Below are 23,329 nucleotides of genomic sequence, written 5' to 3'. Positions count from 1 at the left end.
AGTTACGAATTGTACAATGCACATTTGGACTAAAGATTTATGAATTTAAGGGCCCAAGTGTTCAGTGTCTAAGTGGTTAAATTAGGTGTCAGAATTCATTAGGGACCTGAACACCATTTTTTTCCCAAAAGGCCACTAAGTGAATTTCAACATTAATACAAAACATATTTTGTTTGGCACAGTAACCAAAACTTTTGACGGAAAGAGTGCTGTTAATTTTTAACATGTGGGACATTCAACAAGGGTATAAAACAAAATCCAGCATGGTTTTTGGAGACATAATTAGTCAGGAAACAAGAGTACTTGTTTTAATCAACAAGTTGGGGGTTGGTTCTTTGTTTTTTGTCTTTTTTTTAATGTGTGTGATAGCCTGACTTTTAATAGTGTGTGTGTGTATGTTTTAATACAAACCAATTACCATGAAAAGCAATCAAGATTTGACTTCCATTACATTTAATTACATTTAATTATATGCTTTAGTTTCACTGTGTAGATCAGTGTTCACTTTGGGATGACAATATTCTGAATCAGATAGGGTGCTCAGAATTTCTAAGTAGACCTTTCCTCTAGATAGTGCAGGTGTCAAACTTGGTAGGTACCTCATTACTTGATTTATGAGATCTTTTAGATGCTTAGAGTTGGCTAGTTGTATGTATGTATGTTTGACTATGTTTTCTCCTTGGGAATGTATTTGAAAGCAGCCAATGATTCCAAGGGGTAAGGGAGTGTTATTTTTAGAGGCAGTTACATCAAAATAATGATCTGTGCCTCTAACAGATTCAGTATAGTTTGGAAAGAAGGTGAAAAGATTTATGACAATAGTGGGTACTTCCAGCGGTCACTTTGATTGACCAAGTAACTAGCTTAGCCATGATTGAAACAGCTGTGTGTCCCATTGCTTTCTATGTGTCTTTACAAGAGTATGTGGTCACCACTCCCACACTCGATTTTTGCGATGGGGAAAGAAAGGCCTGAAGAATTGAAGCAACCTACCTGAAGTCAGTGAATGGCAGAACCAGAATTCAAACCCAAGTTTACCTCCATCTTCAGCTAGCTGCCCTTCTTTTCTGCCACATTAAGCCTACTAATTTGGGAAAAGGAAGTATGTTCTATAAAACTTGAAGAAGAGATCGGTGTATACAGTTGGTATACCTTTGGCAAAAAACTCATTCATGTGTTTGTGGAGGTAACAGCCGATGTTAAGGACACTTCGGTTCTGTGCCAGGAACCGAATGAAACATTTTACATGGATTGTCTCCCAGCTCCCTATGAGATAGGTCCTACTCTAGATTTATTTCTTGTGTCCGCCCAAAATTCAGATATCAAAATCCTAACCCTCAAGATAATGGTATTAAGAGGTGGGGCCTTTGGGAGGTGATTAGGTCATGAGGACTAGCCCAGAGAATTCTCTAGAGGTTAAAAGCAAAAAAAACAGCTATCTATGGATAACCAGCAAGGAACCACTGTATGGCACATGGAACGCTGCTCAATGTTCTGTGGCAGCCTGAAGGGGAGGGGAGTTTGGGAGAGAATCAATACATGTATATGTATGGCTGAGTCCCTTCACTGGTCACCTGGAACTATCACAGCATTGTTGATCGGCTATACCCCAATACAAAATAAAAAGCTTAAAAAAATAAAAAGACAGCTTTCTAGGAATTGAGCTCACCAGACCCTGAATCTGCCAGTGTCTTAATCTTGGATTCCAGGACTGTGAGGAATAAATTTCCGTTTATCCTTCTCCAAGAAACGGAGCAAGGACTCTAGGACTTGGGAAAATTGAGCTTAGATTTGGACTCTGCTGGGCCAGGAGACCAGATTCAGGACCTCCTTGGATTCCCAGGATGAATGGGTAGTGTTCTAGAGTGGAAGGAGCTTTGGAGTCACCAGACCTGGATTCAGAGCCTCATTCTACTACTTGTTCACAGCGCAGTCTCAGTTGAGTTGCTTAGGTTCTCAGAGGTTCACTTTGTTGATTACAAATAACTGGCCTCTGTCTTAGCAGTGGTGAGGACCAAATATGGAAAATGGGGATTCCCAGGTGGCGTTAGTGATAAAGAACCCAGCTGCCAACGCAGGAGACAGAAGGGGTGTGAGTTCCATCCCTGAGTCAGGAAGATCCCCTGGAGAAGGAAATAGCTACCCACTCCAGTATTCTTGCCTGGAGAATCCCGTGGGCAGAGGAGCCTGGCAGGCTACAGACCATAGGGTCACAAAGAATCGGACACCAGTGAACGGACTTAGCACACACACACACATCTTACTGGTTTCGAGTACCAAATGTGGGAAATGTAGGTGAGATCTCGTATAGTAGAATGCCTATATCCTGATGACGTGCAGAGTTAAAGATATTTTACTATTCATACTACCTACTATTTATAAAAGGTATTCAATATTAATTTTCTTGCTATTATTTAGTCACAGAGGCTTTCAAATCTTTCTGAAATCTCAGGATTCTTATCAACCCATCTTGCTCTGACTGAGTACTTTTGTGGACAGGGTTTCGGGGTATCCTCCAACCTGATCTGACATCATCTCCTAAATGGAAGCTTCCTTAATTCCTTCTGAGGTTTCTGGAAGCAGGACGCATGTCTGTGTCGTGTCTTTATCTCACTGTCACTTTCATAGATGGCTCCATGGCAACTCTTGAGACCAAGTACAAGCAGTCCCTGCCTGAGAATGATGTTGGCAACTCTGGGAATAAGAAAGCTGTGTACTTTATGTTACTGCTAATCTAGTGTCAGGACAAAGTTATTTTTAAAACAGGAAGTATCTTCCTTTGATCTATTACCATTTGATGTCTCAGCCCTTGAGTGAGGCAAATAGCGACCACGGAGAGGAGAAAGATTAGGAAAGGGAGCACTTTTCCTTTATAAAAGCTGCACAAATTGAAGAAGGCTTCAGAATTCAGAACAGCCGTATCCAGTGCTTAGGTGTTGTTTCTTTAACCCTCAGCCTAGCAAACTTTGTTCTGGCAGAAGATGAGATGGATACTTCTGGGCACTTGTTGCCTGCAAGGCCAGAATATAAACCTTCTGGTGTTGTCTGGCCTTGACTCTATGCTGAATCTGAGGCCACAGGACTTTAGATAGAGGCTTGGAACACTCTGGACCTACATGGATCTCTGTAAGCTGGGGCCAGCCTAGGTGATGCAAGTTACTGGGAATCCTGGGGCTTACGGAAAAACAACTGCTTTAAAGCATGAAGTAGGCAGTCCAGGAGTGAAAGAGACAGGGATGGACTTAGTTAACTTGAAGCTCAGTCTCAGTTGACTTGAGATTCAGCAGTATGGTGAGTCCTCCATCAAAACATTGGCACTCAATAGAAATTATGGGGGTTGATATTAGATATCCTTCCTTACACTAGTCAGAATGCATCTCACATTTTCTACCCTGTGTTCCTTGACAACACAGCACATCTAATTTATCTTATATAGATATTTAAAGATAGCTATTTTATTTTGACTTTTGCTTGGGGTCCCACCCTTTGAAGAACCATGAGCCACACTCTCACCTGACAGATTCCTTCACCCACGTGATTCAGTACAGGTTGTGTTGAGTTACCAAAAAGTATTAAAGTTTAGACTATAGGATGACTTCTTTTGGATTGTCATAAAGGAGATCCAACCAGTCCATCCTAAAGGAGATCAGTCCTGGGTGTTCATTGGAAGGACTGATGCTGAAGCTGAAACTCCAATACGTTGGCCACCTCATGTGAAGAGTTGACTCATTGGAAAAGACCCTGATGCTGGGAGGGATTGGGGGCAGGAGGAGAAGGGGATGACAGGGGATGAGATGGCTGGATGGCATCACTGACTCGATGGACATGAGTTTGAATAAACTCCAGGAGTTTGTGATGGACAGGGAGGCCTGGCATGCTGTGATTCATGGGGTCGCAAAGAGTCAGACACGACTGAGTGACTGAACTGAACTGAAAGGAGATTAGATAAGTATTGATCTGGGTGACCTTGAAAACTCAGATTTAATACTCCCCATGGGTCGCACAGGGGTCAGTCAGTTTTTATTCCTTTGGGCCAAGGCACTGTGCTAGACTCTGGGTGTGATATTTGGTTTCATGTGATTCCAAGCTGTCATGTAGCCTGAAACCAGTTACATGACTTTATTCTACTCCTATGCTATGGCAGTTCCTTAAGTCCTGAAATTGTGTGTATGAGTCAGAAGGCTTGAACATAGTTAAAACTGTTCACCATTCATATTTCCCCAGCTACCTTCATTTGATGAGAAACATCTAAAGAGATGCTATGTATTTAGAAGGAAGATAGCATGAGTTTGGTCAGGGAGATAGCAGGTCTTCTTTCCTTTCATGGAAGCTTTCTACTGTGAAGAAGTAGCCAAAATGTGATTTGTTCTTTGCAGTGACCACATAATATTTCATCAGCAGTCTTTTAAAATTTATTTTATATTTTTCTTAATTAGAGGATAATTACTTTACAATATTGTGATGGTTTTTGCCATATGGCAACATGAATCAGCACTAGGTAAACATATGTCCCCTCCCTCTTGAACCCCTCTCCCACCTCCCTCCCATCCCACCCCTCTAGGTTGTCACAGAGCACTGGCTTAGGGGTCTGTGCATCATACATTGAACTCCCACTGGCTATCTATTTTACCTGTTGGTAATGTATATCAGTTCAGTGAAGTTGCTCAGTCATGTCCGACTCTTTGTGACCCCATGAATCGCAGCACGCCAGGCCTCCCTGTCCATCACCAACTCCCTGAGTTTACCCAAATGCATGTCAATTGAGTCGGTGATGCCATCCAGCCATCTCATCCTCTGTCGTCCCCATCTCCTCCTGCCCCCAATCCCTCCCAGCATCAAGGTCTTTTCCAATGAGTCAACTCTTCACATGAGGTGGCCAACGTATTGTAGTTTCAGCTTCAGCATCAGTCCTTCCAATGAACACCCAGGACTGATCTCCTTTAGGATGGACTGGTTGGATCTCCTTGCAGTCCAAGGGGCTCTCTGGAGTCTTCTCCAACACCACAGTTTAAAAGCATCAATTTTTCGGCACTCAGCTTTCTTCACAGTCCAACTCTCACATCCATACATGACTATTGGAAAAACCATAGCCTTGACTAGATAGACCTTTGTTGGCAAAGTAATGTCTCTGCTTTTTAATATGCTGTCCAGGTTGATCATAACTTTCCTTCCAAGGAGTAAGCGTCTTTTAATTTCATGGCTGCAATCACCATCTGCAGTGATTTTGGAGCCCCTAAAAATAAAGGCAGCCACTGTTTCCACTGTTTCCCCATCTATTTGCCATGAAGTGATGGGACCAGATGCCATGATCTTAGTTTTCTGAATTTTGAGCTTTAAGCCAACTTCTTTAAATAGGTATAAATCCAGCCCCAGTTGAGCCTTGCTGATTTAGAATTTCTAAGTTGATTTAGAATTTACTGCTGCTGAAACAGCAGGGTGGAGTTGCCAGACTATCTTCATTTCATGTTGCTGGTTAGAGTGGGCATGTTGAAATTTGTCCCAGCCAAGAGGAGAAAGAACTTGGTATGTAAGTTTGCTTCCAAAATAGGATCTCTCAGGCAAAAAAGGGACTTCTCCATTTCATCCCCATTTGCATTTTACTACAAAGGCAACTCATTGTGCCATTTATTCTCTCACTGTCCTGAAGAAGTATTTGGATTTTTGTTTTTAAATCTTTTTATTTAGGAAGATTTCAAACATTACACAAAACTAGAGTGTATGTTATAACTAACTGCTAAGTACTCATCACTCAGCTCAGTTATCAACTCATGTCCAATCTTATTTTATTTTGGCTATTACATGCAAATCTTCCCCTCCCAAACTCAGCTCAGTTATCAACTCATGTCCAATCTTATTTTATTTTGGCTATTACATGCAAATCTTCCCCTCCAAACTCAGCTCAGTTATCAACTCATGTCCAATCTTATTTTATTTTGGCTATTACATGCAAATATTCCCTTCCCAAACTGGATGATATTGAAGCAAATCTCAGATATCATATCATTTCAATGGTAGATGTTTTCATATATATGTTTAAAGGATAAGAATGCTTTAAAAAAAATAGCCATAATCTGTTATTTGCTAAAAACATTAACGATGTATTATATCCAATTGAGAAAATAGTATGCACAATGAGATGAATAAATTCAGTTATCTAACCATGATTAAAGTTGTTGCATCCCATTTGTTGACAAGATGAAAATCTGATATCATGTTGCCCTGAAGGATTCCTTCTTTTTTTTTTTTGGCCAGTACCTTTTATTATTTGTTTATCATTATTTTTTAACCATATCTTCATGGTCTGAGATTTTGAAACCTTTCTTGGGATAAAATAGTCCTGGGCCCCAAAACAGAAGCTTTGGGATCACTCCAAAATCACTGAGATAGAAGCGTCTGGTGTCTCCTATGTAGTTTTTGTCTTGAGCTTGAGAGGTTTGTTGTTGTTTAGTTGCCCAGTTGTGTCTCACTCTGCGACCCCATGGGCTGTAGCCTGTCAGGCTCCTCTGTCCATGGGATTTCCCAGGAAAGAACGCTGGAGCGGGTTGTCATTTCCTTCTCCAGGGGATCCTCCCAACCCAAGGATTGAACTTGTGTTTCCCGCACTGGTGAGTAGATTCTTCACCACCGAACCACCAGGGAAGCCCTGATTGAGAGGTTAGGAACAGTCCTAAAAGAATTCCACCCTCCTTTCTTCTGAAGTCAGTAGGATGGGAACAGGCAAGCTAGCACTCACATTGGCGATACAGACAAGTAGGATGTAGGTCTGAACTCAGGCCTGGCAATCTGGAGGTGCTAGATTCAGGGTTGAGCCAAGAGGAATATTGCTGAAATTTGTGAGAGATTTGTGATTCCAGGCAATCTCTCCACCGATGACCCTGTATTTCAAGTTAGCCACTAAAGAGAAAAAAAAGATCCTGAATCTATCTAGTATCACTCTTGTTTGTCAGGCATTCCTAGGGATCAAATCAGTTAAACATCATTGAATTCTTATTGATATAATTGCACTCATGTGGTTAAGACTGTGCTTCCAATGCAGGGAGCATGGATTCAAGCCTTGGTTGGGAACTAAGATTCCACATACTGCGTGGCATGGCCAAAAAAAAATAAAGGATGTGTGTGTGTGTGTGTGTGTGTGTGTGTGTGTGTGTGTGTGTAAACACCTGAAACTAACACAACATTGTACAATCAACTATACTTCAATAAAAAATGTTTTTATTTATTTAAAAGCTGTAACTAAAAAGCTAAAGATCACCTAACTAATGTTTGGGTGGGTTCATTAACCTCTCTGAGCCTCAGTTTTGTCATCTGTAAATTGATCATAATAACAGTGCCTACCTCATTTGGTTATGAGAATTAAGTATTGCCTGTGAAGCTCCTAGCACAGCACCTGGCACATAGTATGCCCTTAACATTAGTTGTTACAATGCTGCTGCATTTTTTATAGACCCTAGAATAAACTTCTTCAGAATTTCTAAAAAGAGACCTTTGACTGGCATGTGTGCAGCCCTGAAGTATTTTTTGAAATTTGGCCTGTGTGTCTATGCCCACATATTTACATAAACTTGCATAAGCTAGTACTTCAGCACACGTTTACCACACTCCATTAAATTTTGGGCAAGGCTTAGGCATATTTGGTTGGCAAATGCTCTCACAAGTAAATGGATAACCTGTTGCATCCTGATTATGTTGTCTTGGAGTTTTAGCATGTATAAGATTTAGAGGCTTTTTGTTTGCTTTTTTCTAAATATTTATTACAAGTAAACTGAGGAGCTGTTAGATATTTTATTACTCAGCTTTTTGTGATACATTTCCAGTAAATCTTTTCAAGCTACTGCATCAGTTTTGATTCAAGAAATCTCTGAGATTGTAGGGAGAACTGCTGCAAAAGCAATTAGGATTCACACCTACTGTCTGACTCAAATTTGTCCCCATATTGTGTAATCCAAAGAAAATGCAAAGATAAACTGGATGCTGATATTCCTGTGCAGCTGTCATCCATAAATGACAGTTTTCCGGTCTTTATGTTCGTCAAAACAGTATCGTTCTTATTGGTTAACGTTAAATACATGATATGTTTTGTAAAATAAACCAACTTAAGTAAGATATTGTTTTTACCTGATCCAGAGTTAAGATGTTTTAAAAAAAAAAAAAAAACCTCCCATGCTCAAGAGTTTGACAGTCTCTCCTTAATGATAGAGAAGGGCACCATGCCCCCAAACTAAGTGGCACCAGACAGATGAAATATTTTGAATACTCATATATTTGTGAAGTTTGAATCTCTTTGCCCAATTAGATACTACATCTGGCTGTTCCTGCTGATCACAGCGATCATCACTTCAGGCATCTTGGCAGCCATAACCCAGAAGACAGCTGAGAATCTGGAAGGAAACAAACACTTCTGAACCACCAAAAATCAGTGTTGGAAAATAGATCAAGTTAGAAATGCTCATGCATTTTACACTTGGAGTACTTCCTGGACTCTCTCGAGTCTATTTACTTACACCCAAGTCACAGCTTTAACAGACTTGATTTTCTGGTTTCTCTGCAATCATACAGAGCAGGTTAGAGATAGACATTACAGTACACTGACAGCAGCCAAGAAATTAACAGCATTAGCCGAAAAGAAAGACATAGAAAGCTATAACAGAGACAGATGAATACTCAAACCATAGCAGCCTGGGAAGCACAAGTTTATGTGGTACTTGAGTGCATCAGTATCTAGCAGGTGCAGTAATTGATTCTCACATGACCCCGAGTCATCAAAAGAGCTAAGATTTTCTTCATATTTCTTTAAGAATATGAGAAGTGAGTCATGCATTTTAGAAAGATTTCCTTCAAAAATTCTCTATAATTTGGCATTTATATCTTAAAAGTCATTGGTAAAATGCATGGATTGGGTCAGAGCTTTATATATGTTATGAAATCTGCTTTATTGAGATATATACATATATAATTCACCCATTTAAAGTGCCCAGTTCAGTGGTTTTCAGCATATTCACAGTGAAACCATTAACACAATTTAGACTACATCATCACTCCCAAAAAAAAACCTGATTAGCAATCCCTCCTCTTTTCCCCCACAACTCCTAATCCTAGACAACTACTGATCTTTTTGTCTCTATAGACTTGCCTATTGTGGATGTTTCATGTAATATCTGGTCTTTTGCGATTGGCTCTTTTCACTTAGCATAGTGTTTTCAATGGAGAAGGCAATGGCACCCCACTCCAGTACTCTTGCCTGGAAAATCCCATGGACGGAGGAGCCTGGTAGGCTGCAGTCCCTAGGGTCGCTAAGAGTTGGACACAACTGAGTGACTTCACTTTCACACATTGGAGAAGGAAATAGCAACCCACTCCAGTGTTCTTGCCTGGGGAATCCCAGGGACGGGGGAAGCCTGGTGGGCTGCCGTCTATGGGGTTGCACAGAGTCGGACACGACTGAAGTGACTTAGCAGCAGCAGCAGCAGTGTTTTCAAATTTCCCTTGTGTCTTAGTATGTATCAGTATTTCCTTCCTTTTTATTGCCAAATGATATTTCATTGTATGGACATGTCCTATGTTATTTATCCATTCATCAGTTGATGTACATTTCTGTTGTTTCCACTTTTTGACTATTACATGTAATACTGCTCTGATCATTTACATAAAAATTTTTGTGTGGGCATATGCTTTCATTTCTCTTGGGTATATACCCAAGACTGCAATTGCTAGATTATAGACAAGCTTATGTCTAACCTTTAACAGAACTGCCAGACTATTTTCCAAAGTGACTGCACTGTTCTATATTCTGACCATTGGTGTAGGAGGGTTCCAGTTACTCCATATCCCCATCAACACTTGTTATTTTCCATTTTTTAAATAATAGCCATCCTAGTGGGTTTGAAGAAATACCTCATTGTGGTTTTGATGTGCATTTCCCTAAAAGAGTGCCCTTACATCCCTCCAACACTAGCATCCTGTGATTTTGAAACATTTTGTAGGTTCAGAATTTATCTGCAGTTTAATTAGAAGGTTCCTGAATGGCTGGGAAGTGTCAGACTTTACTGTGCTCAAAAGAGAACCCTGCATAGAACTGCTGCCCTTTGTAAATATTAAAGGATTGTTTTAATTAAGTAATGGCTGGTACAAGGACAATGTGAATTTCACTCATAGCAGAATTTTCACTTCTTTCCAGACTGTTCTTGATTAATGATCAGTCCTTGCAGAGGAGAATGTAAATGCCAGGAGACCAGGTCCATTGCTGCATCCTCACTCTGCCATAGTGCCTCCCAGTCTACAGAACAAAGTATCTGTTCAGTGAATCGGTGGGGGCATAAGCATATAACTTGGTCTCAGATCGTTGAAGGAGGGTCCTTGTGACCTCCTCGATTTCAGCTTGTATTGCCATGTGAGCAGTTAGCACATCTTTTCTCAGTCCCCGCCCAGCTAGACCTGAAAGGTTTGTCAGGCTTTCACAGCTAAAATTAATGAACAAAGTTCATTTCTGGTAACCCTGTTGTTCTCTGCAGTGCCATCTAGCAATGCTGTTCTCCCTGAAGCCTCTTTAATTAACCACTCCCTGGTATTAAATTGTCAATAGCGACCCTAGAGTAAATAAACATGCTCTGGTGGCTTGTCAAGACACAAAGCTAAACCTCTTGGAGATTTAAACTGGGATTTGTTTAAGGAGATAATGAGATTACCATCTTGAGCTTCACTGCAGGGTATTAGAAAGCTGGAAGAACCATTCTTAGGTGGACACTGGTATCAGCTCTGGTGGCTGAAACGATCACACTGGAGACAGTCACACAGGTGCACTGCCTTCAGGTCCCCTTGGCACATCTCTGCATGGTCAGAACTGTGGCATCTTCTTTTTAATTCATGGACTGTATTTCTGATGAAGTGTTGTTGTTTAGTCACTAAGTCGTGTCTGACTCTTTGTGACCTCATGGACTGTAGCTCATCAGTCTCCTCTGTCCATGGAATTCTCCAGGCAAGAATACTGGAGTGGGTTGCCATTTCCTTCTCCAGGGGCCATCTTCCCAACCCAGGGACCAAGTCCCTGTCTCCTGCCTTGCAGGTGGATTCTTTATGGCTAAGCCACCAGCAAAGCCATTTCTGATGAGTAGAGTGGTGTAATTAAAGGTGAAGGCCACATGGAAGGTTGATACTCACCCTCCTCTGCCTGCAGATTGAGCAAGACAGACCGTCTGGATGAGACATTGAGACTGTGACCGTAAAGATCTGTAATTGTATCCATCTCCTGCCACCCCAGGTGGTGCAGTGGTAATGTTTCCTGCCGAGGCAGGAGACTCTGGTTCAATCCCTGGGTCAGGAAGATCCTCTGGAGGAGGAAATGGCAACCCACTCCAATATTCTCGCCTGGAAAATTCCATGGACAGAGGAGTCTGGTAGTCTACAGTCCATGGGGTCCCAAAGAGTAGGACAAAACTGAGCATGCACACACACACACACCCCGCCACCCCGCCAACACACACACACACACACACACACACACACACTCAGCCTGAGAATATTGCAATGGGATGGGAAACAAATTTCATCTGCCTCTCATTTCTCCTTCTTAAGACCTGTTGCAGGAAAGCAGGGCTGGACTTCAGGGGTAAGGGTGAGAAGATGAGTTCGATGGCATTGGAATGACAGCCCTTGCTGTTCTGACTTCTTGTAAGAAGGTGGAATGGGGAGAGAGATTCTAGGACCTTGGAAGAGAGATTGCACCTCACTGAGCCTCTCAGCAACTCCTGGAAGAGACTTGAGGAAGAGTTTGTTTTAGCCTCAGGGGTTTGACATTTTGGGTCCTGTCATGTCTGGCTCCAACTTGGCCCCGCTTCCTCCTGGCCCAGATCCAGGCTAAGAACACATTTGCTGGTGCCACCACAGTGGTGCCCTGCAAAGCCTTTTTTTCCCCTCCCAAATCTTAACCTTAAAAAAAAAAAAAAACAAGAGAGACATAACTTTCATGTCAGTATACCTGTTTGTTCTGATTTCATGTGGTTGTCTGTGCCGTGGGTTGCAAATCAGAGAATATCGATGAGTGCTGTTGCCAGAGCTTACTTCTTTATGGAAGAATGCCTGGTTAACTTTCTAATGGAAGTCACTGGGAGAGAGGAGCACATGATGAAATTTAATTATATGTGGAACATTTCTAGACCCATGTCTGTTGGGTTCAGTCCCAGTTGAATGATAACTGGAAACTTGAGAAGCTGTGTTTAAAATGTGAAAATCACCTGCGGCACTCGTGTTATAAATTATCCAGAAATAATTTCATTAGCAAGTGATAAGATGTTTCCAAGTCCCTCCTGGGAATGGGGACATCAGCCAGGTCATTACCTTGCATTGCCCTCAGTTGGCAGCCTGAGCTCCCTAGCAGTTATGAGCAAAGACAGCTCATTCAGACTCTGACTCTCACTTTGAAATTGTGGTCCAATACTCAGGAACGTTCAAGAGCGTTTATTTTGATTCAGCTAGAACCCTGGTTTTGAACTTGACCCATGAGAATTCCAGGGGCCCCTCCTTGAAAACACTGTCTCTAGTCCTCCTGCTCGGGGCTCTCTTTACTCATAACTGCTAGGGAGCTCAGGCTGCCAACTGAGGGAGTTGCTTTCCGGAAATACAGTTGTAAGAAAATCACAGAGCTCCAGTTCAAATTGCATGTGCAAAGTAGACCCTGATTGGGTATCACATCATTTCTAACCTGGGGTTGGGCACAGAGCAGAATATGAACACAGTCTCACTCTCATGGATCTCAGGCACTCTTGACTTTGTGGGCCTCTTGCTCCATTTAAAAAAAAAAAAACATGCATTTTACAACTGTTGCTATAAAGTTGGATGTTGTTATGTATGACAGCATTTTCTTTGACCTGAAAATTCATGTTTTCTTCTGATTTTTTTGTGATTGCTTAAAATATGGTAGGCATGTAACTTGTGGTACCTAACAGTTAACTGGAGCCTGTATGGCAGAAGTGGTGAAATCCAGAAGTTAGTTCTGGTGACTGTCGTGGTAATGCTTCTACTTGCCTTGGGAGTTCTGAAAGGATTATTCTTTGAAAGGACTCTTCTCGCTGTTCTGTTCCCCTTTTGCATATGATAATATGACCGGCCCTTTGGTTCCTTCCCACCTGTCTGGGAGAGAAGGAGAAAATTGATGGGCATCTGAGGCTTGTCAGTGGAAGAAGGGCTATTGTCACACCTTTGCTATGGTGATCCATCCCCCCAAACATACCTGTGCTTTCTTAAGTGTGTTCTGAATCCCAAGTTTAACATTCAGGGTGTCAGGGGTGTGCCTTGCCAACACTGGGAGAAATCAGGTCTCTTCCTACCTGAAAGAGGCCTGGTGATGTCAGGCATCTAACTGGCTGAACAACTATGCTCTGAGTGCCAGGCTTTCCCTGTCATTCCTTTTCTTTAAAAAAAAAAAAAAAAAAAAATTTTGTTTAATGTGGACCATTTTTAAAGTCTTTACTAATTTTGTTACAATATTGCTTCTGTTGTTTATGTTTTGATTTTTTGACCACAAGTTACATGGGATTTTAGCTCCTCAACCAGAGATGGAACCTGCACACCCTGTGTTGGAATGGGAAGTCTTAGCCACTGGACAAGCCAAGGAAGTCCCTCTTTTTTTTTGTTTCCAACCTTTTAAATTGAAATATAGTTGCTGTACAATATTATGTAAGTTAAAGGTGTACAGTATAGTGGTTCACAATTTTTAAAGGTTATGGTCCATTTATAGTTATTACAAAATATTGGTTATGTTCCATGTGTTGTATATATATCCTTGCAACTTACTATACTTAACAGTTTGTACCTGTCACTCTCCTACCCCTTTCTTGCCCCTGTCTCCCCACTGGTAACCACTAGTTTGTGCTCTATTATCTGTGAGTCTGTTTCTTTTTTGTTATATGTACTAGTTTCTTTTATTTTTTAGATTCCCCATATAAGGGATAGCATACAGTATTTGTCTTTCTCTGGTTTACTTATTTCACCAAGCATAATACCTTCCAAGTCCATCCATGTTGTTGCAAATGGCAACATTTAATTCTTTTATGTTGACTGAGTAGTATTCCATTGTGTGTGTATATATATCACATTTTCTTTATAGTGCTGTCTTACATTTTGGTAACAGGCTTGATGTGAGCAGAATATTGCTTGAGAAAGCAATTGTTGAGATGAGTAATCCAAATTGTTGAGATGAGGAAATGCAGGCATGCTTTTTCATGAGCAAGACCACAGATCTGCTCTCTGTTCATTGAAGTGAAATGAAAACTTTTTTTTTTTTTGCTCTTGCATCATTACAGAGATGTTTTTGATTGAGAATTGTAAAATAACTCTGCTTATGAAAATTAAACATATTGATTGTAAAAATTGAAAAACATCCTATCAGCAAAGCCAGAAGAAGAAAAAAAACACAAGCCCACTATAATGGGCTTCCCACATGGTGCTGGTGGTAAAGAACCTGCCTGCCAATGCAGGTAGACGTAAGAGACATGGGTTTGATCCCTGGGTCAGGAAGATCCCCTGGAGAAGGGCACAGCAACCCAGTCCAGTATTTGAGCAGAGGAGCCTGGTGGGCTATGGTCCATAGGGTTGCAGAGGTGTTGGGTCCAGGGACTGTCAATATTGTTGATAAACATGTGGTCACTGAGTGTTAATAAAAAGGTATGTAGGCTCTATTGGTTTGCAGAGAAAAATAAAGGACTGAAGTGACTTGGCACACACTATCCATAATGCCTGTTAACATTTTGGCCTGAAGTTTCTAGTCTTGTTTTCTGGGAACAAGTAACTGTTTAATTTTTACACAAAACTGTATTCATACAAAATGTACCACTTAATCACCTGCACTTTTCACCTAATAATATACAATGAACATTCTCCTCACGTCATTAATTGCTATCTTACCAAATGATTTTGATGGTGATATATTGTTCCTTTGTGTTAATGGATAATCATCTATGACCAACCTTTTATTTTTGGACATGAAATTCATTTCCTCAGTAGTAATAGTAAAACTTTAATGATTTTTCAGGTAAATTTTTGAATGCATGCTTAATTATTTGTGTAGGGTAAAGTGGAACCAGTGTATCAAAGGGCATAGGAATCTGGTGCTTTTTAATATGTATTTCCAAATAGCCCAGAGGAAGGATTGCAACCGTTTCTAGAAGTGCCTGTGTTCTGATACCTTTGTGCTGTGCTGTGCTTAATTGTCAGTCGTGTCCGACTCTTTGCAACCCCATGGACTGTAGCTTGCCAGGTTCCTCTGTCCATGGGGATTCTCCCGGCAAGAATACTGGAGTGGGCTGCAATGTGACTAAAATTTAAAGAAATCTGGTATGCATTAATTTAAAAGAAACCATGACTCAAGTTTCTTTGCGTAGAGTATTTAATGTTTAGCAGACTGCTCTGTGTACAATAATTATGGGTTTCTTCACAATGTTATGGAAACCCTTTTATTAAATTTCACATTTACCATTTTCTTCAAGGTCCTTAAATAGTTCTTAGGTTTTCAACTCTTATATTTTATGCTGTTAAAAGTATGCTTTTGGAGGACTTTGTATATGTGTAATTGGGATGATGAAATGTAAGAATTTAATAGAACCTTAGTTAGTTGGGTTAGTCTATTCATCTTACAGATTAGTAAATGGCTCAAGAAAAAAACTTGCCTACAATCATTCTGTCTGTGACTGACAACTCAACTCAGACCAGCCTGGCAAAATGGGGAATATGTGGGCTCATGAAACTGAATATAGGTTCTGTTACCTACTGTGATCAACCTTGGATAAGCCCTTGATCTTTCCAAACCTCAATTTTGTTATCTGTAAACGAAGTGTTGAATTTGACCAAAGACCCCTTCCACCTCTTAAAGTTCAATGCTTCCATGAATATATTAGCAGAGAATTTCATTATGCTGTCAATCAAATTTAGACACAGTGAGGGGGGTGGCTGGCACTGAGGAAATTTTTAAAGAAATACAGTTTGTATTACACACTTGGATCTAAATTAAAGTTGTCATTGGTGGTGTTTTTAACTTGCAGAGGTCCTTAGGCAACTTGAACATAATCAGTATTCACATAGTATAAAAATATCTTCCAAAGTACTTGAAAAGTCTCTTTTTTCTGTTGATTACACAATCCTCAAACTTCTTTCCCACCTACTTATTAGTTTGCTTGACAATCTATTAACAAAGAGTGGGGAAAGAAACTCAGTCCTTTTGTTCCCTATTCACAATTATTACAACAAATTTCAGCTTGGTGAACCTAGGGAAAACTGTGAAACTGTCATGACAGCAGCAGGTTGCTAAGTCAGACCTGTGCACAGAGGAACTAATCTTGAATACTGAGCACCTACTTTACACATGTGAAGAAATAATGATGGTAGGAAACTTGCCTCACCAGAAACACCTTAAAGCTCTGTAGGTTGTTCGAAAGGAGGTGGATTTTCTCGTGCCAGGATCCCTTAGCTCTTTATTATTGTTTCTTTGGTAGGAAACCTCTCTCTGTGTGTCTGTGTTTGTTTTTTATTTTGGATTCTTCTCAGTCTTCACTCATTTATAGTATTAGAAACTCACTGTGTAACCCTTGCAATTTACTGCAGGAAGCATAAGTACCCCCTCAGAGACTATTCTAGTGTTCTGAAAAGGTCTTTTAAAAATAGGCTTTGTCTTAAAGCCACCAATAAAATTTTAAAAATATTTTCACCACACCATGTAAAATATAGATATTTTAGGGTTTTCACTACTATCAGATGACCAATTCAAGTTCGTGCTTGGAGAAGTTTTCAGGCAAATAAATGCAATAGAGCCTACAAACCTTTTTATTAACACTCAGTGACCACATGTTTATCAACAATATTGACAGTTCCTGGATCTGGCTCTATAGGAGAGAGGGAGGGTTCCAGGGGAAAAACCAGCCAAAGATTTTGATGGAAAGTTTTAATAGTCAGGATGGGGAAGATCATCCTGCAGTGGTGATAAGCCACTTCAGTCGTGTCCTACTCTTTGTGACCCTATGGATTGTAGCCTCCAGGCTCCTATGTCCATGGGATTCTCCAGGCAAGAATACTGGAGTGGGTTACCATTTCATCATCCTGCAGTAACAACCCCCAAATCTCAGTACCTTAAAACAATAAAGGTTTATTTCTCCTTCACACTGTAAGTCCATTGATAGTGACCGGGGCTCCAATCCGCCTCATCTTCACTCTACATCCGGGCTGATGGAACAAACATTATCTTGAATTCTGCTGGTTATGGAAACAGAGGAGGAGTTCTGCAGCCTCTGACACTCGCCGTAAGTTCTCTTGCCTGAAAGTAACACACACCATTTCCATTCCCAACTCACTAGCTACATTAGGTACGTTGCCCAGCTCCATTAGAAAATGGCCAGGACCAGCAGTGTGACGCCACAGGCCAGGAGGGAAGGGGATCAGCAGCGCTAGTGACGACCACAAGGTGCTCTTCTGATTCCCAGGTATTTGGCTCACTCTCCTTCCTCCACATGAAATACTCATCTCCTCCCCAAAGGAGAGAACCCCACAGTCCCACCCAGTCAAAGAACCTAGATGATGCACAGTTGGCACTAAATTAGGGGGTGAAACAAAGTTATTTCAACGTCAACTCTAGATGTGGGTCCTCTTGAGTTAGAGGCTTCTGAACTAAAAAAAAAAAAAAATGTGGGTTTAAAAGGGAGGAGTAAATAGTGAGTGCAGATATTCTGTATCTAGAAGGAGCATCACTTCTGGCAAACACAGAAGAGACTCTTATCAGTGGTTCAGCTGAATTTATCAAAGCATTTGCATACCCTGGATTAAAGAAAGCATGAGTCATGGATGGTGGCTGCATTCAGATTTCTTTTTTCTCTTTCTCTTCTGTCTCCAACCATAGCTTATATATGGGGACTATCGTTTAGGTAGCCCTTGATATCAGGAAGATAAATAAAACTGAACATTTAAAATATGATAGTATCCTATAAAAGCATTAAAATGTGAATAGAAGAGCATTTAATTTTTTATGAAGGTAAGGAATGACTATAGTAAGTGAAAGCAACTTCTACTTTAAATGGCAATTTAAACTATAGTTTTCCAATCCTTATTCCCTTTTACCTTAACCCAAACTGCTGATATGCCATTTAACTGAATTTTCAAAACTCTACACTTTCCCCCACTGTTTTGCTGAGTTGCCAACAAAAGCTTTGAAATGGAGGAGGTGACACAGGAAGAAGAAACTGGAATTATAAATAATTTATAAAATGCTTAGCTGTCCCTAGACACATTTTAAAAAGGGAGACCTTTTTTCAGTTGCCTGTACTTAAATTAACAACAGCCAACCACATAAAGGCCACAGGGCCTTTTCTGGGTTACATACAACATGTTCTGTCCATTCTGCACTAAGATGTCTTATTTTTCATTATCACTGAATTCTTAATTTACTTCATGTACTGAAAGTTCTAAGTATAGAATTTTCTCATGCTTTTCTCTGACTTCTAGCCTCTACCTATACAATCTACTTATCCCACCATCCTCCAACAATATTAACCTGAAGGGGTGGCCTTCGATACCTTCTTGTGGGCTCATATAATCAAACACTTGGGGTCTGCCTTCCACCCACCTGCCCACTGTCCTTCATTCCTCCTTCCTCTTTTCCTTTCTCCCTTCCTTTTTTTCCAAAACCAGATGGAGTTAAGTTATTTACACTGCTAATTATCTCTTTTTTATTTTTTTCTCATTTTCAGAAGATTGGGGGTATCTCTGATATAGATCTCATTCATTCTTTCTAATGTCTACCTAATATCCCATGGTTTGGAAAGTCATACTTTATTGAAGTTTCTCTGTTAAAGGGCATGTATGTTGTTTCCAATTTGTTTTGATCTTGCTTTTTTGTTTTTCTTACATTTGGCCACTGTAAGTGGTACAGTGGGCTTCCCAGGTAGTGGGAAGTTAGCTCAGTGTTAAAGAATCTGCCTGCAGTATAGGAGACATGGGTTCGATCACTGGGTCAGGAAGATATCCTGGAGAAGGAAATGGCAATCCACTCCAGTTTTCTTGCCTGCAGAATCCCATAAACAGAGGAGCCTGGCTAGCTTCAGTCCATGGGGTCACGAAAGAGTTGGACACAACTTGGTGACTAGTCAACAAGAAGGGGTGCAGTAAACTTCTTTATACCCATCCTCAAATACTGGTCCTTTAGAAAATATGGTCCAAGAGAGGAATCAACTGCATTTTAAAATGTATGTGTGCTTTTAATAGATGTTGGCAGAGTCTTTCAAAAATGGTTATCCTAGCAGTGTTCCAGAATACACTTCTCCCATCCTATTCAGTAGTAGGTGTCTTTCCTACTTGGATAAGAATGGATTATACCTGCAACCTTGATTGCATAACCGGGCACCTGTTGACATACTACAATATATTATCCTAGCAGTGTTCCAGAATACACTTCTCCCATCCTATTCAGTAGTAGGTGTCTTTCCTACTTGGATAAGAGTGGATTATACCTGCAACCTTAATTGCATAACCGGGCACCTGTTGACATACTACAGTATATTTCAGTGGGGTTTAAAACTAGGGCTCTGGTTGGCCTATTTGATTGTGGGTGGTTGTGATTTTTGTGTATGTGTTTCTTAAAAAAAAAAAAATCCTCGGGAAGTTTATGGGAGGGAGGGAACTGGAGGCCATTCTTACACAGTCCACTCCTTTCACAGATAAGGAAATTGAGATCCAGAGAGGTGAAGGGAGTTCCTGTGAGCTAGTTATTGGCTGCTGCTTCTGGGAAGCAGTTGTTCGGAATCCTGAATTGGGACTTTGCCTATTACACTATGGGTTGGGCTCCCCAGGTGGCGCTAGTGGTAAAGAACCCTCGTGCCAATGCAGGTAGACGTAAGAGACATGGGTTCAATTCCCAGGTAGGGAAGATCTCCTGGAGGACGGTATGGCAACCCACCCCAGTATTCTTGCCTGGAGAATCCCATGGACAGAGAAGCGTGGTGGACTGCAGTCCATGGATCACAGAGAGTTGGACACAACTGAAGTGACTGAGCACTCACACATGCACACTGGGACATGCTGACAGTGATTTTTAGAGAATGGACCAAGAAACGTTATCTGTGAGCTAGGGATGAACTGTTCCCAGGTTTCTGTTCTCTCCTGCTAGGATAGGCAAGCTTCCCAGTCTACACTGAGCTGTGTGGGATTTGCTTTGCAAACTTCTGCAAAGATAAGAGGACATTTGTTAACAGTCTTGTTACCGGAATTTGCTTCTCTTAATATGTTTTTGGGGAAAAAAAAATTATTTATGTAACTGCTCCAGGTCTTAGTTGTGGCACAAGGGATCTTTGATCTGTGCTGAGGCACACAGGATCTTTAGTTATGGCATATGAGAACTCAATAGTTGCAGCATGTGGGATCTAGTTCCCTGACCTGGGATTGAACCTGGGCCCCCTGCGTTGGGAGCACAGTCTTAGCAACTGACCCAACCAGGGAAGTTCCTGCTGTTCTTAATCTTTTAGGGAGCTTGGGATTTATCGTTAGAGTTACTGCTTACTAAGTGTGGAGTAGCTGGCTTGGATCGGAGCTAAAATGACAATAGGGAAGCACAGGAGAGAAGATTCTAGGCAGGAACGGCTTCCTCCTATGTACTCCTTCCTCCTCCCTTCCCAGTGTATCGATGGAGAGGGCTAAGTAGTGGGGCTGCCTAGAAAGAAGACTTCCTCTAAGTCCTAGTTCTGTTCCTGGCAATGTAACCTCTAGGTGTAATGTGCCCAATTTGACCAGGGCTCAAATGGCTGTTCTCTAGGGCTGAATAAAATAAGCTTTTTGAAAGAAGCCATTTTAACTTCTTAAGTCTTTAAACTCAGTTTTTGTGTTTTTTTAGTTTAGATCTGAGTATAGTTGATTTAGAATGTAAACTCAGCTTTACTGTAAGGTTCAGATTTAGCCCATACAGTCTACTGAGGGAGATGAAAAGGGATCTCCAAATTTCAGATTCCCATTTGGGTTTGCCCTGTGTTTACTGCAAAGCATTTGACAGTCCAGTACTAATTTTCCAGGTTGCCTCTAAATAAAGTCAGCCTGTTCAGGGAGCTCAGCCCATTACTCACAATAACAATAAAAATAATAACTATGGAAATTCATTTTGCCATAGGTAAGCCTCTCCAGCAGATTAAATATAAATATATATTTATGTATAAAAATATTACACAAAACATGCCTCTGTGTTGTATACCTGGTCAGGAGCTGTGCTTATTTGTAGGCTTGACCATCAGTGGTCATGGTTCTTGTGGTTTAGCAGTTTACAAGCGTGCAAACTGGAACGTCTGGGGAACTTCGAAAAATACTCATGCCTAGGTCCTCCCCAAGAATTAAATCATAATCGATGGGAGGGGAGACACAGGGCTAAGGTGAGGACTTCTGGGTGGGCAACTGGAGATGGAGAGGGAATCTCTTCCTTAGTAAAGAAAGGAATGAGTTGTAATTCTATCTGTTCTTTTGAGAAGAACAGATCCCTGTTGCCACTGGAATCATCATGTCTGCCCCTCAGCTCTTATAACCCACTGTCTCTCCTTTCTCCTTCCTGTTTATTCTGTTGAGTGAAGCAGTGGAGTCACATTGTATAAAAGTCAGCTCATGAAGGCAAAAATTATATACCGTGAAAATTATCATCCAGGAGTGCTCTGGGAAGAGAGCATGAGGCTTAGGAGTCAACATACCATCTCTTGGTACATACAGATAGCATGGCAGCATTTCCTCTGGTATTGTTTCTTTAGCTGAAATTCTGATAAAATAGCTTTTGGGAGCCAGAGTGTATGCAAAACATGTATCTTTAAGTATTGAAATTGCACTCCATCTGGTGACATTCTTGAGCCCTGAGAGGCAAGCAGCAATTGAGACTGCCTTAGAGAATCCTATTCTCATCTCATAGTCAATTCTGAGGCCGACTCTTGAGTGGGATGAAAGCAGAATCATGGGCACCATTTTAAAGTGTGTATTTCACCTCGCCTGTCTCTTTTAGGCACCTATAGTAGAATTCCAGTAAATTGAATGGTAAATGCGCATACATATACGACACCATGATGTTTCATTATTGACTATTTCTTGAATGTACAGATACCATGGTCACTCTGTCTTTGTGTCCCCTTAGCGTTCCCGTGGTTCGGCATGGACATCGGTGGGACGCTGGTTAAATTGGTCTACTTTGAGCCGAAGGATATTACAGCTGAAGAAGAGCAGGAGGAGGTGGAGAACCTGAAAAGCATCAGGAAGTATTTGACTTCTAACACGGCTTATGGGAAAACCGGGATCCGAGATGTCCACCTGGAACTGAAAAACTTGACCATGTGCGGGCGGAAGGGGAACCTGCACTTCATCCGCTTCCCCAGCTGCGCAATGCACAAGTTCATCCAAATGGGCAGCGAGAAGAACTTCTCCAGCCTGCACACCACGCTCTGTGCCACGGGAGGTGGGGCTTTCAAGTTCGAGGAGGATTTCCGAACGGTATGTCTGCTTTAGCCCTGTGCAAACCACAAAACCAGCTCTTAGAGAAACAAAGGAAAGCTCTCCCATGTCCATGGGCATGGCGTCTCCTGTGGAAGAACTAGGCTACTAGGCTTGGCAACTTTGGACAAGTTTACCTCACCTCTCACTGCTTCAGCTTCCTCATCTTTATGAGAATAAAAATAGTTCCTACTTCATAGGGCTGGGGGAGATAATATGTACCTGGCACTTAAAATGCTCAATAAATATTAGCTGCCCTCTTCATCATTTTTGTTTCAATTACATCTGCACAATGTGCTAAAGACAAGGTGATATAAATCACCTTCTGAAGTATTTTAGTATTCCACAGACTCTTGAGTCTTGTGAAAAACATAATTATTGTGCCAGTTTCATAGATATATAGACTGAGGCCTGCAGGAAAGACTTTTTATACATCTTACTAAAAATGATTACTTCTTTCTGCCCATTTGCTCTGTGTCTTTTCTGTTTTATGAATGCCCTTTAGAAGTTTTGCTCAAAAACAAAAATGAAATCTTTGATATTATATACAGGTGAATTCCTTTATAAATAAATAAGATTTAGGCAGTGTTGTTCTACATAATAAGAATAATACCTTATCCTGGGGACATCCTAGGCAGTCCAGGATTGGCATCCTCTGCGATTCTAGTGCAGAGGGTGCGGGTTCAATCCCTGGACAGGGAACTAGGATCCCGTATGCCACATGGTGCAGCCAAATAAATAAATAATACCTTATCCTGAGGCAGCATATTCTGCCTCTGTGTTGCTTTAAATTTGACAGAGGTGGCTAAATGGAAGATATGGATGAGTGACATAGAGTCCTAACTTTCTCTTTATT

At 41.0% G+C, this 23,329-nt stretch overlaps 1 protein-coding gene and 1 long non-coding RNA gene across 7 annotated transcripts in view; one reads left to right on the top strand and one right to left on the bottom strand.

Annotated features, from left to right (window-relative positions):
• PANK1 (pantothenate kinase 1) overlaps nucleotides 1-23,329 on the top strand; it is a 52,975-nt gene that overhangs the window by 5,692 nt on the left and 23,954 nt on the right. For all 6 annotated transcript variants that reach the window (XM_070470618.1, XM_070470617.1, XM_020894410.2 and 3 more), the window contains exon 2: nucleotides 22,121-22,473. In XM_070470618.1, the coding sequence (XP_070326719.1) occupies nucleotides 22,121-22,473 (353 nt within the window). The remainder of the gene's footprint in view (nucleotides 1-22,120; nucleotides 22,474-23,329) is intronic.
• On the bottom strand, nucleotides 8,243-10,919 carry LOC110137795 (uncharacterized). The gene is made up of 2 exons (XR_002314024.2): nucleotides 10,683-10,919; nucleotides 8,243-8,378 (listed from the first exon to the last, which is right to left on the bottom strand). It is a non-coding gene; the product is annotated as an uncharacterized lncRNA (long non-coding RNA).

This window comes from Odocoileus virginianus, chromosome 7 (assembly GCF_023699985.2).
Source record: "Odocoileus virginianus isolate 20LAN1187 ecotype Illinois chromosome 7, Ovbor_1.2, whole genome shotgun sequence".
Classification (NCBI taxonomy): Eukaryota; Metazoa; Chordata; class Mammalia; order Artiodactyla; family Cervidae; genus Odocoileus; species Odocoileus virginianus.
This window is presented reverse-complemented; position numbering and strand designations above follow the sequence as displayed.